The sequence below is a fragment of the Cebus imitator genome, unplaced genomic scaffold (assembly GCF_001604975.1).
Source record: "Cebus imitator isolate Cc_AM_T3 unplaced genomic scaffold, Cebus_imitator-1.0 Scaffold260, whole genome shotgun sequence".
NCBI classification, from domain to species: Eukaryota; Metazoa; Chordata; class Mammalia; order Primates; family Cebidae; genus Cebus; species Cebus imitator.
The window spans coordinates 1,111,051-1,125,714 of NW_016107575.1; the positions used below are offsets into that span (position 1 = coordinate 1,111,051).

At 40.0% G+C, this 14,664-nt stretch overlaps 1 protein-coding gene across 2 annotated transcripts in view; it reads left to right on the top strand.

The window, feature by feature from the left end:
• The window catches only part of TBXAS1 (thromboxane A synthase 1), a 183,627-nt gene that overhangs the window by 68,229 nt on the left and 100,734 nt on the right, over positions 1-14,664 (top strand). For both annotated transcript variants that reach the window (XM_017499801.2, XM_017499799.2), the window contains exon 4: positions 9,505-9,601. In XM_017499801.2, the coding sequence (XP_017355290.1) occupies positions 9,505-9,601 (97 nt within the window). The remainder of the gene's footprint in view (positions 1-9,504; positions 9,602-14,664) is intronic.

Below are 14,664 nucleotides of genomic sequence, written 5' to 3' on the forward strand. Positions count from 1 at the left end.
AAAAAAAAAAAAAAAAAAAGCAGGAAGACTCCCAAGGTGACTACTTGGAAGGACAATTTTCATTTGAAGGCAGAAATATTTTTTCGTTTCTTTAAAAAATCTAGATTATGTGTAAGTTTTGTTATTATTTTGATAATAACTAAATCAATACAAATATATTACCAAAAGATGTGTGTGCCCTACAGTGTAATTGCTTTCCATTTAGATCTAAGAATTTAGGGAAATGAGAATGGGTGTGACGTTTAGTTAAATATAGAGCAGGCTTTTATCCAATCAGATTGAGTCGCCAATCTGGTTATAGTCAGTCACATCAGGATCCCCTGGGAACTTGTTAAAATAGGAGGTGCCTGGGTCCCACCCCAGAGACTCTGGTCTGGTAGGTCTGGGTATGGCCAGGCATTATTATTTCTGAATGCTCCACAGCTGGTTTTGACAAGCCCTCAAGGCTGGAAATTATGACCATAGGACAGCATTTCTCAGAGTGTGGAAAGAGCTCTCTTGCTTCAGAATCTGAGAGTTGGTTAAAATGCAGATTCCAAGGCCCCACCCAGGCCTGCTAGATTAGTCTTGGTGGGGAGCAGGGCTGTGAATCTAGAGTTTATTAAGCTTTCCAGTGACTTTTTAAAAAAACCTTTGATTTTGAAATAATTATAGATGGACAGGAAGTTCAAAAAATATGTACAGGGAAGTCCTGTGTGCCCATTACCCAGCTTCCCCCAATGTTAACCTCTTGCATAACTATAGTATATTATCAAAACCAGGAGATGACCCTGGTACAACCCACAGTGCTTATCATATTTTTTTCCAGGCTTATGTGTGCTCGTGTGTGGGTGTGTGTGTGTGTGGAGTTCTATGCAATTGTATCACCTGTGTAGATTTGTGTAACCCCCACCAGAGCCAAGATAAAGACTGTTCTATGACCATAGGCTCTCTAGAGCTACCCTTATATAGCCACACTCACCCATCACCACCTCTATCCCTAACCCCTGGCAGCCATTAGTCTGTTCTCCATCTCTATAATTTTATTTCAAGAATGTTATGTAAACAGAATCATATACAGCATGTAATCTAATGAGACGTTTTTCAGTCACAAAATTCCCTTGAGATTCATCCAAATTATTGCATTTATCAATAGTTTGTTCTTTTTTAAATTGATGCATAGTATTCTGTTGTATAAATATACTACAGTTTGTTAACCCATCTACCCATTGAAGAACATTTGAATTGTTTTCAGTTTTTGCCTATGGTAAACAAAGCTTCTGTGAATGTTTATGTACATGTTTTCTGTGAATGTAAATTTTCATGTCTCCGGGACAGGTGTTCAAAAGTACAATTGCTGGGTCATATCATAAGTACATGGTTAGTTGTATAAGAAATTGCCAAAGTGGCTTTACGGTTTTACCTTCACATCAACAACTTATAAATGATCCATTTTCTCCGCATGTTCACCAGCCTTTGATGTGATCACTATTCTTTTAAAATTTTAGCCATTCTGATAGATGTGAAATGATATCTCATTGTGGTTTAATTTGCACTTCACCAATGCCTAATAATGCCAAACATCTTTTCATGTGTTTAATTGCCATCTGTATATTCTCTTTAGTGAACTGTCTGTTCATGTCTTTTGCCCATTTTCTATTTTTCCATAAGTTATTGGGGTACAGGTGGTATTTGGTTATGTGAGTAAGTTCTTTAATGGTGATTTATGAGATTCTGGTGCACCCATCACCCAAGCAGTATACACTGCACCCCCTCCCCCTCTTCCCCCACAAGTCCCCAAAGTCCATTGTTCATTCTTATGCCTTTGCATCCTCATAGCTTAGCTCCCGCACATCAGTGAGAACATACAATGTTTGGTTTTCCATTCCTGAGTTACTTCACTCAGAATAATACTCTCCACTCTCATCCAAGTCACTGAAAATGCTGTTAATTCATTCCTTTTTATGGCTGCATAGTATTCCAATGATATGTATATAGAGATATAGATATCACAGTTTCTTTATACACTAATTGATTGATGGACATTTGGGTTGGATCCATGATTTTGCAATTGCGAATTGTGCTGCTATGAACATGCATGTGCAAGTATCTTTTTCAAATAATGACATCTTTTACTCTGGGTAGATGCCCAGTAGTGAGATTGCTGGATCACATGGTAATTCTACTCTTAGTTCTTTAAGGAATCTCCACACTGTTTTCCACAGTGGCTGTACTAGTTTGCATTCCCACCAGCAGTGTAGAAGTGTTCCCTGATCACCTCATCCATGCCAACATCTACTGTTGTTGTTGTTGTTGTTGTTGTTGTTGTTTTAGATTATGGCCATTCTTGCAGGAGTAAGGTGGGATCACATTGTGGTTTTGATTTGCATCTCCCTGATCATTAGTGATGTTGAGCATTTTTTATGTGTTTATTGGCCATTTGTGTATCTTCTTTTGAGAATTGTCTAATTCATGTCTTTTTAGCCCACTTTTTGATGGGATTGTTTGTTTTTTTCTTACTGATTTGTTTAAATTCATTCTAGATTCTGAATATTAGTCCTTTGTCAGATGTATAGATTGTGAAGATTTTCTCCGACTCTGTGGGTTGTCTGTTTACTCTGTTGACAGTTCATTTTACCGAAGCTCTTTAGTTTAATTAGGTCCCAGTGATTTATTTTTGGTTTTATTGCATTTTCTTTTGGGTTCTTTGTCATGAAATCCTTGCCTAAGCCAATGTCTAGAAAGGTTTTTCTAATATTATCTTCTAGAAGTTTTATAGTGTCAGGTCTTAGGTTTAAGTCTTTAATCCATCTTGAGTTGATTTTTATATAAGGTGAGAGGTGAGTATCCAGTTTCATTCTCCTACAGGTGGCAATCCAATTATCCCAGCACCATTTGTGAAAAGGGTGTTCTTTCCTTACTTTGTGTTTTTGTTTGTTTTGTTGAAGATCAGTTGGTTGTAAATATTTGAGTTTATTTCTGGATTTTCTATTCTGTTCCATGGTCTATGTACCTATTTTGATACCAGCATCATGCTGTTTTGGTGACTATGGCCTTGTAGCATAGTTTGAAATCAGGTAGTATGATGCCTGTAGATTTGTTTTGTTGCTGTTGTTGTTGTTGTTTGTTTGTTTTTGCTTAGTCTTTCTTTGGCTATGCAGGCTCTTTTTCAGTTCCATATGAATTTTAGAGTTATTTTTTCTAATTCTGTGAAGAATGATGGTGGTATTTTTATGGGGATTGCATTGAATTTGTAGATTACTTTTGGCAGTATGGTCATTTTCACAGTATTGACTTGACCCATCCATGAACATGGGATGTGTTTCCATTTGTTTGTGTCATCTTTGATTTCTTCAGCAGTGTTTTGTAGTTTTTCTTGTAGAGTTCTTTCTACTCTTTGGTTAGGTATATTCCTAAATATTTTTATTTTTTTTGCAGCTATTGTAGAAGGGGTTGAGTTCTTGATTTGGCTCTCTGCTTGGTTGCTGTTTGTGTATAAAAGAGCTACTGATTTGTGTACATTAATCTTGTATCTGGAAACTGCTGAATTTTTTATCAGTTCTAGGAGCTTTCTGGAGGAGTCCTTAGGGTTTTCAATGTAAACGACTGTATTGTCAGCAAACAGTGACAGTTTTACTTCCTCTCTAGTGATTCAGATACCCTTTATTTCTTTCTTTTGTTTGATTATTCTGGCTAAGACTTCCAGTACTATGTTGAAGAGGAGTGGTGAGAGTGGGCATCCTTTTCTTGTTCCAGTTCCCAGAGGGAATGCTTTCAACTTTTCTCCATTCAGTATTATGTTGGCTATGGGTTTGTCATAGATGGCCTTTATTACATTAAGGTATGTCCCTTGTATGCCGATTTTGCTGAGAGTGTTAATCATAAAGGGTTGCTTGATTTTGTCAAATGCTTTTTTTGCATCTATTGAGATGATCACACGATTTTTGTTTTTAATTCTGTTTATGTGGTGTATTACATTTATTGACTTGCATATGTTAAACCATGCCTGCATCTCTGGTATGAAACTCTCTTGATCACGGTGGATTATCTTTTTGATATGTCATTGCATTTGGTTAGCTAGTATTTTGTTAAGAATTTTAGCATCTATGTTCATCAAGAACATTGGTCTGTGGTTTTCTTTTTTGGTTGCATCCTTTCCTGGTTTGGGTTTCAGGGTGATACTGGCTTCATAGAATGAGTTAGGGAGGGTTCCCCCTTTCTCTATCTTGTGGATAAAAGTATTGGTACCAATTCTTCTTTGAACATTTGGTAGAATTGTGCTGTGAATCCAGATGCAAATCCTTTGTCAGGTATGTAATTTGCAAATAGTGTCTCCTATCTGGTAGCATGTCTTTTTTCATCTTCTTAACAGTGTCTTTGAAATAGCAAATATTTTTCATTTGGATCAAGTTCAACTTTTTGATTTTTGTCTTTTATTGATTATGTTTTAGTGTCAAGTCTAAGAACTTCTGTCAAGCTCTAAATTTCAAAGATTTCCTCTTTTTATTTTTCTAAGTTTCATAGTTTCACATTCTACATTTAAGTCTGTGGTCCATATTGAGTTCATTTTTTGCATAAGGTGTAAGGTTCATGTTATACCTATGTATGTCAGTATGTCAATTGCTCTAGCATCTTTTTTTTTTTTTTTTTTTTTTAGACAGAGTCTCACTCTGTTTCTGAGGGTGGAGTGCAGTGGCATGATCTTGGCTTACTGCAACCTCCACCTCCCAGGTTCAAGCACTTTTCCTGCCTCAGCCTCCCAAGTAGCTGGGACTACAGGCACGTGCTACCATGCCTGGATACTTTTTGTATTTTTAGTAGAGACAGCATTTCACCACGTTGGCCAGGCTGGTCTCAGACACCAGACCTCAAGTTATCCACCTGCCTTGGCCTCCCACAGTGCTGGATTACAGGCATGACCCACCATGCCTGGCCTACTCTAGCATCTTTTGTTGAAAAACGTACCCTTCCTGAACTGAACTGATTTTGTATCGTTATTAAAATTATCAGTTGAGCTTATATATGTGGGTCTACTTCTGGGTTCTCTATTTTGTCCCATTGATCTGTGTGTTTGTCTTTCTGCCAATACCACACAGTCTTGATGACTATAGCCAAGTCTTGGGATGTAGTAGACTGATTCTTCCCACCTCATTCTTTTTCAAAATTGAGTTAGTTATTTTAAGTTCTTTGCCTTTTCATATAACTTTTGGAGTAAATTTGCCTACACCTACAAATATTCTTGCTGAAACTTTGATTGGAATTGCATTAAACCTGTATGCCAGTTTTTCGAGAATTGATATCTTTTACATTGTGTAGTCTTCCAATTCATGAACATGATATGTTTCTCCATTTACTTCGGTCTTCTTTTATGTCTTTCATCAACATTGTAAGTTGCATTGTGTTTTCATTTGGTTTACACATGTTCATTGTTAGCATGTAGAAATGCTATTGATGTTTTTTGTTTTTTGTTTTCTGGTATGTTGATCTGGAATCCTGCAACCTTGCTGAACTCACTTATTAGTTCTAAGATTGTTTTGAAATTTCTTAGTATTTCTTCTGTAGATATAATGTCATCTCAAATTAGGGACAATTGTATTTATTCTTTTTCAGCCTATATGCTTTTCATTTATTTTTCTTGCCTGATTGTACTGGCTAGAACTTCCAATACTATGTCAAATAAGAGTAGTAGGAGAGGACATCCTTGCCTTGTTCCCCATCTTAAGGAAAGGCATTCAGTCTTTCACATTAAGTATGATGTTAGCTGTAGGGTTTTTGTAGATGTTCTTTATCAAGCTGAGGATCTTTCTCTCTATTCCTGAGAGTTTTTATCATAAACAAGTGCTGGAGTTTGCCAAATGCTTTCTCATGTCAACTGATACAATCACATAATTTTTTATTTTTTAGGCAGTTAATATAGTGAATTATATTTATTGATTTGAAAATATTGAATTAGTCTTAAACACCTACAATAAATGCCCCTTGGTTTTGTTATATAAGTCTTTTTATATATTGCTAGACTTGATTTGTTGAAATTTCTTGCATTTAAGCTCATGATGGATACTGGTCTATAGTTTTCTTGTACTATCTTTGGCTGGTTTTGGTATCAGAGTAAACCAGACTTCGTAAATTGAGTTGTAAAGTGTTTCCTCCTCTTTTATCTTCTGGAAGATATTGTACAATTAGTGTTAATTCTTCTTTAAATATTTGGTAGGATTCTCTATTGAAACCATCCTGGCCGGGAGATGTCTTTTTCAGGAAATTTAAAATTATGAATTCAAATAAAAAATTATTAATTCAAGAAGTAGATGTGAAAAACAAAAAAAAATTATGAATACATTCTGAAATTTAATTAAAATTATTCATTGTTTTGTGGTTGTAAGATTCTTTGGATTGTCTAATTCATCTTGGTTGAGTTTTAGTAGTCCATCGTTTTCATAGCATTGGTCAATTTCTTTCCGGTTTTTAAATATATTAGTCTAAAGTTGTTTGTAGAGTCCCTTAACCTTTTAATGGCTGCAGTATTTGTAGTGATACCCCATTTCATTCCTTATACTGGTGGTTTGTTTCTTCTCTTTTTTATCTTTGTTAGTCTTGCTCAAGGTTTATCAATTTTATTGATGTTTTTCAAAGAACCAGTTTTTTGTTCATGAATTTTTCTATTTTTTTTTGTTTTCAGGTTCATTGAGTTCTGCACTTATTTTTTATTATTTCCTTCCCTGTGCTTGATAAGGTTTTTTGTTTTCCTAGTGCTTATGTAAATACATATATGTAATTTATCACAACCTCTGAGGATGAATGCCTTATCATTTTGAGTGATGTGTAGAAATCTTACTTCCATTTTGATCCCTTGAGCCTCCTTACTTTTTAAATATAATTGTCTTAAGTATTTCCTCTAAGTATATTGAGTATTGCATCATATAATGGTGTAATTTTTGGTTGAACCATCAGGTATGATTTAAGAGACTCCTGAGAAGGATAGTGTATTATTTTTATCCATTTCATTATCCTTCTTTCCTTTCTGAAGTTCTAAAATTTCTTCTGTTATCATCTCCCTTTCCTTTCTGTTTGGAGAATGTTCTTCAGCCATTCTTTAAGGGTAAATATGTGAGTGACAGAATCTCTTAGTTTTCCTTCATCAGAGAATGCCATTATTTCCACTTTTCTCCTGAAGGATACTTTCACCAAATAGATGACTTGTGATTGACAGTTATTTCCTTTCAGCACTTGAAAAATGTGCCACTTCCTTCTGGCTTCCATGGTTCTTGATTAAAAAAACCTACTGTCCTTTGAACTGGTGTTCCCTATAGATAATACATCATTTCTCTCTGGTTGTTTTCAAGATGTTTTTCTTGCTTTTTTAGTTTCAGAAGTTTAACTATGATGTATCTTGGCATGGATTTCCGTGGGTTCATCAAGTTGAGATTCACTCACCTTCTTGAATCTGTAGGTTTATGTCTTTTGTGAAATTGGAGAAATTTTCAGCTGTTATTTCTTCAAGCCAAGGTGACTTTTAAGCACAGTGCAAATTTGAGAAACATTGCTCTGAAGTGGGGTTGAGAGATCCGAGGACTTCTCAAATTGCATACAGAATGCTCTAAGTGTTCACAGCTTTCACTAGATTCTCAAAAGACCCTATGACCCTCACCAGAAATTTTATAAAAGCATTGGTTTATGGACTTATTGAGTTGTTTTTTGTTTTCTTGGTTAAAATCAGTAAAAACAAACAAACACACAAAAACTAGTTAGTATTCTTTGCTTTCTTTGTACCACATCTATTGAATTCCTGTTTCCCAAAGATTTTCCTGACAATTTTGGAAAATATGATGACTCAGGTAAATATTTTCCAAATATTTACCAAAGTATTTTCCAAATGTTTACCAAAATATTTACCTGAGTCATCATATTTTCCAAGTGCCTAATACATGACAGACAAATATTTTTTATTGTTTTATAGTCGATGAGAAAGAAAAGAGTTAAAAAAATTAATGTCATTTAGGTTTATGAAAAGTTCTTAGTAAATAAGTGCCAGAGTAACTGGCTGCTTTTCCGTGTGACTTTCCCCTTTAAAATCTGTTCCTTACTGCTTTGAGCTGGATACACCAAGTGATCAAATTACATCCCTGAAAGTATAATTTCATACACTGAAAACATGTCATTATACAGTGGGCCGCATGCATCACTCTGGCTTGCTTTGCGCAGTTGGTAGGGGGACACTCATGGTTCCCCCAAGCAGGCTTGTTCCTGGCCCAACTGCTCAGGCTGATTCCTCCAGCCAGCACACCCTTGCCTCCTTTGTCACCCCTTCTTCCTGGACCAACTCTTGCCATCTTCCAGAACTCAGCTTGGGAAGCACCACCTCTGGGAAGCCTTCACTTTCTCTCCTTTAGGCAGTGAGGGTGTGCCTCCAGGGTCACTCATGCCTGCCAGAACATCACGCTATATGTTAATTGCCTAACTGCCTCACCTGTCAGATGGTCAGACCCTTGGAAACTGTGACTGGGTCTTGATTGCTTTTGTGCCCCCAGTACTTTCATAAATATAATATGACATGTATTTAAGCACTATCTCCAGTTAGAGTTCATGCCACCAGCTGACTGGATGAGCCTTTCATCCATATCTTCATTATTGTCATTAAGTATCTGTTGAGGGCTGGCCACAGAGGTTCATGCCTGTAATCCCAGCACTTCAGGAAGCCGAGATGGGGGGGATCACCTGAGGTCAGGAGTTCAAGGCCAGCCTGGCCACCAAGGTGAAACCCTGTCTCTACTAAAAATACAAAAATTAGCTGGGTGTGGTGATGGGCACCTGTAATCTCAGCTACGCAGGAGGCTGAGGCAGGAGAATTGCTTGAATCCAGGAGGCGGAGGTTGCATTGAGCTGAGATAGCACCACGGTATTACAGCCTGGACAAAACAGCAAGACTCCATCACAAAAATAAAAATAAAATATTTAAAAAAGTATCTGTTGAGCTCCTTTATATATAGATGTGGCAACCAGATATTCAGTTCTTCCCAAGCAGGTTTAATCTTTCCTCACAAGCATCTGTTTACTGATTCACATTAGACATTTTCTGAGAATCAGTATAAAGTTCATTGGTCTTCTCTTGCTAGAATCCCTATCTTGACATTTTGAGGAAATACAGACAACGCTGACCTCTGCCATTTTCCTTCTTTGTCTTACTACTGGACCTTATGAACCCCTTATTATTGCATTTACATGTATAGCTCTGTCTTTCCTATTAGGCTGTAATAAGCTCCTTGGGGCAGGGAGTGTATCTTATTCCAGCCAGCGTCTCCAGGGACTGATGCAAGGCGGTATTCCATGAGTGCTGATGGAAAGAAATTTGATGTTATATCATCACAGCTGTATGGTTGCTCATGATGGGAACATGCATTTCCTCATTGTCTCCACACCTTTACTTCCAGGTTATCTTTCATCCCTCATTCTGAGCCACTGTGAATTCTTTTTTGGAAAGGAGACATGGGTAAATGTAACGCATTTTAACATATGTTTTATTCCCCCCAGGTACTATCTTGGTCGTCGGATGTTTATTGTTATTTCCGAGCCGGACATGATCAAGCAGGTGTTGGTCGAGAACTTCAGTAACTTTACCAACAGAATGGTACGTAGTTTTGTTTCTGCATATAGATGAGTGGGAATCGTTCTAAGATGGAGGCACTGCATGTCAGATTGAATGGGGATGCAATCAGGCCTCTGATCAGGTTTATGTCAGTTCCACTCAAAAGTGAGCTCCTCATCAAACTCAGGTTTTCAAAAGGGATCTATGGGACTGGTACAAAAGAGTGGCATTTACATTTAAGAAATGCTTCAAGAAAGCTAAAGCTCAAGGGAAGTTGAAGCTATTAAAAAGACAGTAAGTCAAAGTGCATGGACCACCAAGTCATATCCAAGCAAGCAGCAAAGGCACTCCCAGGAATCTGCCACAGCTCTTGAGACTGCCCGAGCCCATGAGACACGAGACAGCACTTGCCAACCGGTGTCTCCATATTTCCTCCCATGCCACCAGGACATGTGACCCTGAGAGCTGACCTGAAAGAGGTTCGGTGTGCTAGGGACAGACATACCCGATGCACGTGTTCAAGCAGAGGGGACCAAATAACATTGCTCTGAGCTTTGGTCAGTTTCTCCTCCAAGCCATTTGTTTGCCCTTCCTAATTTCTTTCACACCCCCTCATCCACCCTCCACCCAGACTAGGTCCAGGGCCCCAAACTCCAGAGTATGGTTCCAGTTTCCTTCCTCTTCCACTCAGCACGGGATTAAGCCTTCAGGACTAAGTTCAAGTTCCCCAGACTATATTTAAGGGCCCTTGTGACTTAAATCCATTGTCTGTGCTCCATCCGGTCTCTCACCACTCCCCAATTCAAGCGGTCACTCCAGCCTCTCCCTGCTCACCCTCACCTGCTCTGGAGAGGCCTGACCTCTTCTGCCTTGCTCACGCTGACACTGCCCCAGAATTGAAGGTAGCATAACAGTGGGGCTCATATTTATTATGATGTGAGTTTGAGCACATTCTTTTTTTTTTTTTTGGAGACAGGGTGTTGCCCTCCAGGCTGGAGTGCAGTGGTGTGATCGGAGCTCACTGCAGCCTCGAACTCCTGGGCTCAAGTGATCCTCCTGCCTCAGCCTCCTAGGTAGCTGGGACTGCATGTGTGTGCCACCATGCCCAGCTAATTTTTAAAAAAAAATATTTGGCAGAGTTGGGGTCTTACTATGTCATCCAGGTTGGCCTATAGCTTCTGGCCTCAAGGGATACTCTCACCTTGGCCTTCCAAGGTGCTGGGATTACAGCCCTGAGCCACTGTACCTGGCCACATTTCTTAACTTAAAAAGGAGCTGGTGCAGCTCTTTTTAAAAATATCATGGAAAGTGGAGCTGAGTCAACATGATTCAGCAGAAATGGTCACAGTCAGTGGCAGAACTTATTCTTGGCCTCCTCTCAAGGCCTGGAGTTGGGGGTTATGATCCACCTTACTGGACTGTTGCAAAGCCAGATGGGGTCATGCATATAACCTCTCCCTCTACACGGTACTTGGCAGGTGACACATTAGTGCTTTCACAAGAAAACCCTCCACCCCTTCCACACCCATCCAAACTCTTTCTATTCTTCAAGACACTCCTCGGATTCTGCCTCCTCCAGGAAGCCTTCCCTGCCTCCATCCCCATCCACTTTTCCCCTTCCCTGAACTCTGACAGCACTCACTATGTGCGTCACTCCTTGTCACAGTTGATCCCCTTGTGCCTTCCACTATTTACAGTCAAGGAGGATGTGACTTTCACTCTAGCTTGATTATTAGCTCTTTAAGGCCAAGAACTGTATCTTGTACTTCTTTTTTATACCCTATGACATAAACACATATTGACTCTTCAGCATCCAATATATTCTTGTTCCAACTGAATGGAATCCCCATCAACTTGACATTCTTCCCAGAAGAATGAGGTATAACTTGAACCTGGATTTGCAATATAGTCTTCTTCGTCTCGGTCATTCACGAACATGTGAAAAGACCCATCGTAGGTGAGATCTCCAGGAAACCCCAGTGTTTATAGTTTTCCATCTGGGAGTGTGTCCATTTATCTTTAGCTTTGTTTATGGTCTTTAAGCCAATTCCATAGCCATGATAAAACAACCCTTAGTGACTCAATTTTTTAAAAAGCAGTCGTTAAAGTGGGATTTTTTTCACAGGTTTTTGAAAGTCAAATTAAATTGGGTTATGTGGTTCCCTCTTATCCATATGCTTATTTATCTGCTCAAAGAACTCAAGGAGATTAGTGAGACGTGATTTCTCCTTACTGACATCACACTGCCTTCCCTCTAATAGGCCATGTTTACTTAAGCGTTCAGCGATTCAGCTTATTATACATTCACTCGGTAAACATTAAACGCTTACTCCATGCAAGCTGTTACCAAACGGTCCCTTGTGATACAGAAAATACCTCGGCATATTAGTTTGATAAATTAAGTGAAAAGGAACTTAAATAATGCATGCTCTCATTCTCCAACAGGGAGAGCCCATCTCTGCTCACAAATCCAGGCTTGAGTTACGTTGAGTTTTGTCCCTGGCTGGTGGAGAAGGGCCCTGAGGTGGGAAGCTGGGTTTAGCTCTGAAATTTGACATGAGCTGTAAACATCCCAGGAGGGATCCACGGAGCGTATTGGCTGGAGGTGGGGGTGATGCGCCAGGGCGCTCCCTGACATACATCCATATCCAACAAACGTGTGAATCTAGAAATCATCCTGTGAAATATTCTTTTGCAAACTCCAGAACACTGGCTGGAGCAGACTATGGGTTGGATCCGGAGTGGCAGCTCGTACGTCATGCTTTCCCGTTCACCTTTTCTGGGGCACTGGAGTCTGTGTAATGCCTCTGCTTCATCTTGCTCATTTTCCACGTTGACCTTGTAGTTCTCTATCAGTGTCCTCGATGTTTCCTGAAACTGCTCCATGATGGTGCAACCACAGCTTATCATTAAACCCAAATCAGTTTTCTTGGCATTTCTAGAAGCTCAGTCATCCCAGTATGTCAGGACTTGTATGTTTTTATTTAGATATTTTCAATGAGCTCTTCTTTGCTGTCAGGTACGGTACCTAATGAAGCTGTGGGGCAGTTCTTTTTAAAATGTCTGTGGAAAGTGGCGCTGAGTCCACATGACTCAGCAGAAATGGCCACAACCAGAGGCAGAACTTCTTGTTCTTGGCCTCCTATCAAGGCCTGGAGTTCGGGAGCTGCGGGAAGGGTGATAAGAAGTAGGCCGGTCTTTGGCCTGTGTTAGCTTTGTCTGGTCAGGTGGGATCATGACAGGGAAGTGTTGAAACACTAAGCCGTCTACCTTGGAGGTGTGGGTTCTGTCTGGAGTGGCAGCGTGGAGTGCCATCCCTCAGGTCCTCATGAGCAACACAGAGGTCGCCTCTCCAGGCACAGGTCAACCCACACCATTGACACACAAGAGTCACATCCAAAGTCATGTGATGGATGTGGTGGGCGGTTTTATCTAGAACCATCGACACCCAGTGCCGTGGCTGCCCCAGGTTCAGCCTCTCCGGGGCTGCTTCACTCACTCTCCTTCACTGCTTCTACAGCCATGAACATTGCAGAATGAGTCACGGTGAAACCACAAACTCCTTGGCACTGGTGAAGATGACTAAAGTTATAGGCAAATTAGTCACTGGAAACCTTCCTGTCCTCTGTATCTGCAGCAGCCTCTTATTCAGGGAAGTAAAGAGCATATCGGCTCATCGCACAGCTAATTGGCAAGGAAAGCTGAATTCAAGGCCACAGGTGGGTCAGAACCCCCCTTTGTGGGGGCCACAGGGACCTGCCTGCTGGCATCCATTGAGGAGAGAAGGGGCCTTGGCAGGCTTACCATAAAGCCACACCCCCTTGAACTCATTCCTACACCTGTAACCAGTACCTCTCCACTGACAGCTTTCGAAAACTTGTTCACCTGGAGTTCCTGGTTCTCTTTTTCTTAAATCAAACACTGAGTAAATGAAGACACCCAGATTTTCAAACATGTGCAGGAGGATTTAAGTTGTGAGAGTAGTTGCGCATGACCTAGGGAAGAACTCCCAGCTTCAGTCAAACCTTGCCAACTTTTTCTAGCTGTGAATTTCTTGAGAAAGGTCAACTCACATTACAGGTCTACGGCTCTGAGCAAGGCAGAAGTTCTTCCTGCAAGCACAAACAGACTGCAGAGAGCAGAAACCAGAAACAGGTGTGCAGCCTCATTTGCCTGCCCCCTCTCTATTTTGAGGCATCTTTGTTTTATGTGACCTCTCTCTCCTCCTCTGCCCCAATCTCCTTCTTCTAACACCCATTTTGTTCTGTTAATTTCCCCCTCTTCTAAGCCAGAGCCCAGCAGTATGGTGAAAGGTCTTTGTTGTGCACAGGAAACCCTCCAGCCTGAACTGGAAACTTCTTGTTGCAGAATGGGCTGCCCGTTGGAATTCCCAGGTGACAGCCACAATGGGATATTTGTTCCCTGCAGGTCTCCCATTTTCACCTGCTTTGCTAATGTCTGGACATCGCCATGTCCTGGAAAAGCCAGATCCATGGAATTACTTTTAATCAGTAAAACACACTGAGCTTTGTTTCCAACATGGTAGCTAAATTTGAATTCTAACATCTTGAAAAGTACTGAGTGTCTTGCGATGCCTTGGGAACACAGGCATAGCATTAAGTGGTATCGATTCTCAATGCTCAAATGTACTTCTCTCTGCCTTGCAGAGTTTTGTCTAAAATTTCAAGACCTTGTTGAAAATGATTTCATATTTTTGTGTCTTACTAGATAGACTCTTGGTTCAGCAGGAAGCTATCTTTATTTATTTATTTTTTTACAAAAAGAAATTAGTAAAAGCTTGCTCTGATATTTATGTCTTCTTGCCCTAACTTTTGTGGTGGCAGAATAGAAATAAGTGTGTAAACCAGGAGATTAATATAAAAAATTTAGGCATGAGAATAGAGAAATAAACCATAAAGTCAATTCTTGTCTCTCAACGGATATATTCCAGAATATTCCATGGAAGTCAAGTCACTGAGTCCTGATCTTCCCTTTTCTTTGAGACGGAGTTTCGCTCTTGTTACCCAGGCTAGAGTGCAATGGCGCGATCTCGGCTCACCGCAACCTCCGTCTCCTGGGTTCAGGCAATTCTCCTGCCTCAGCCT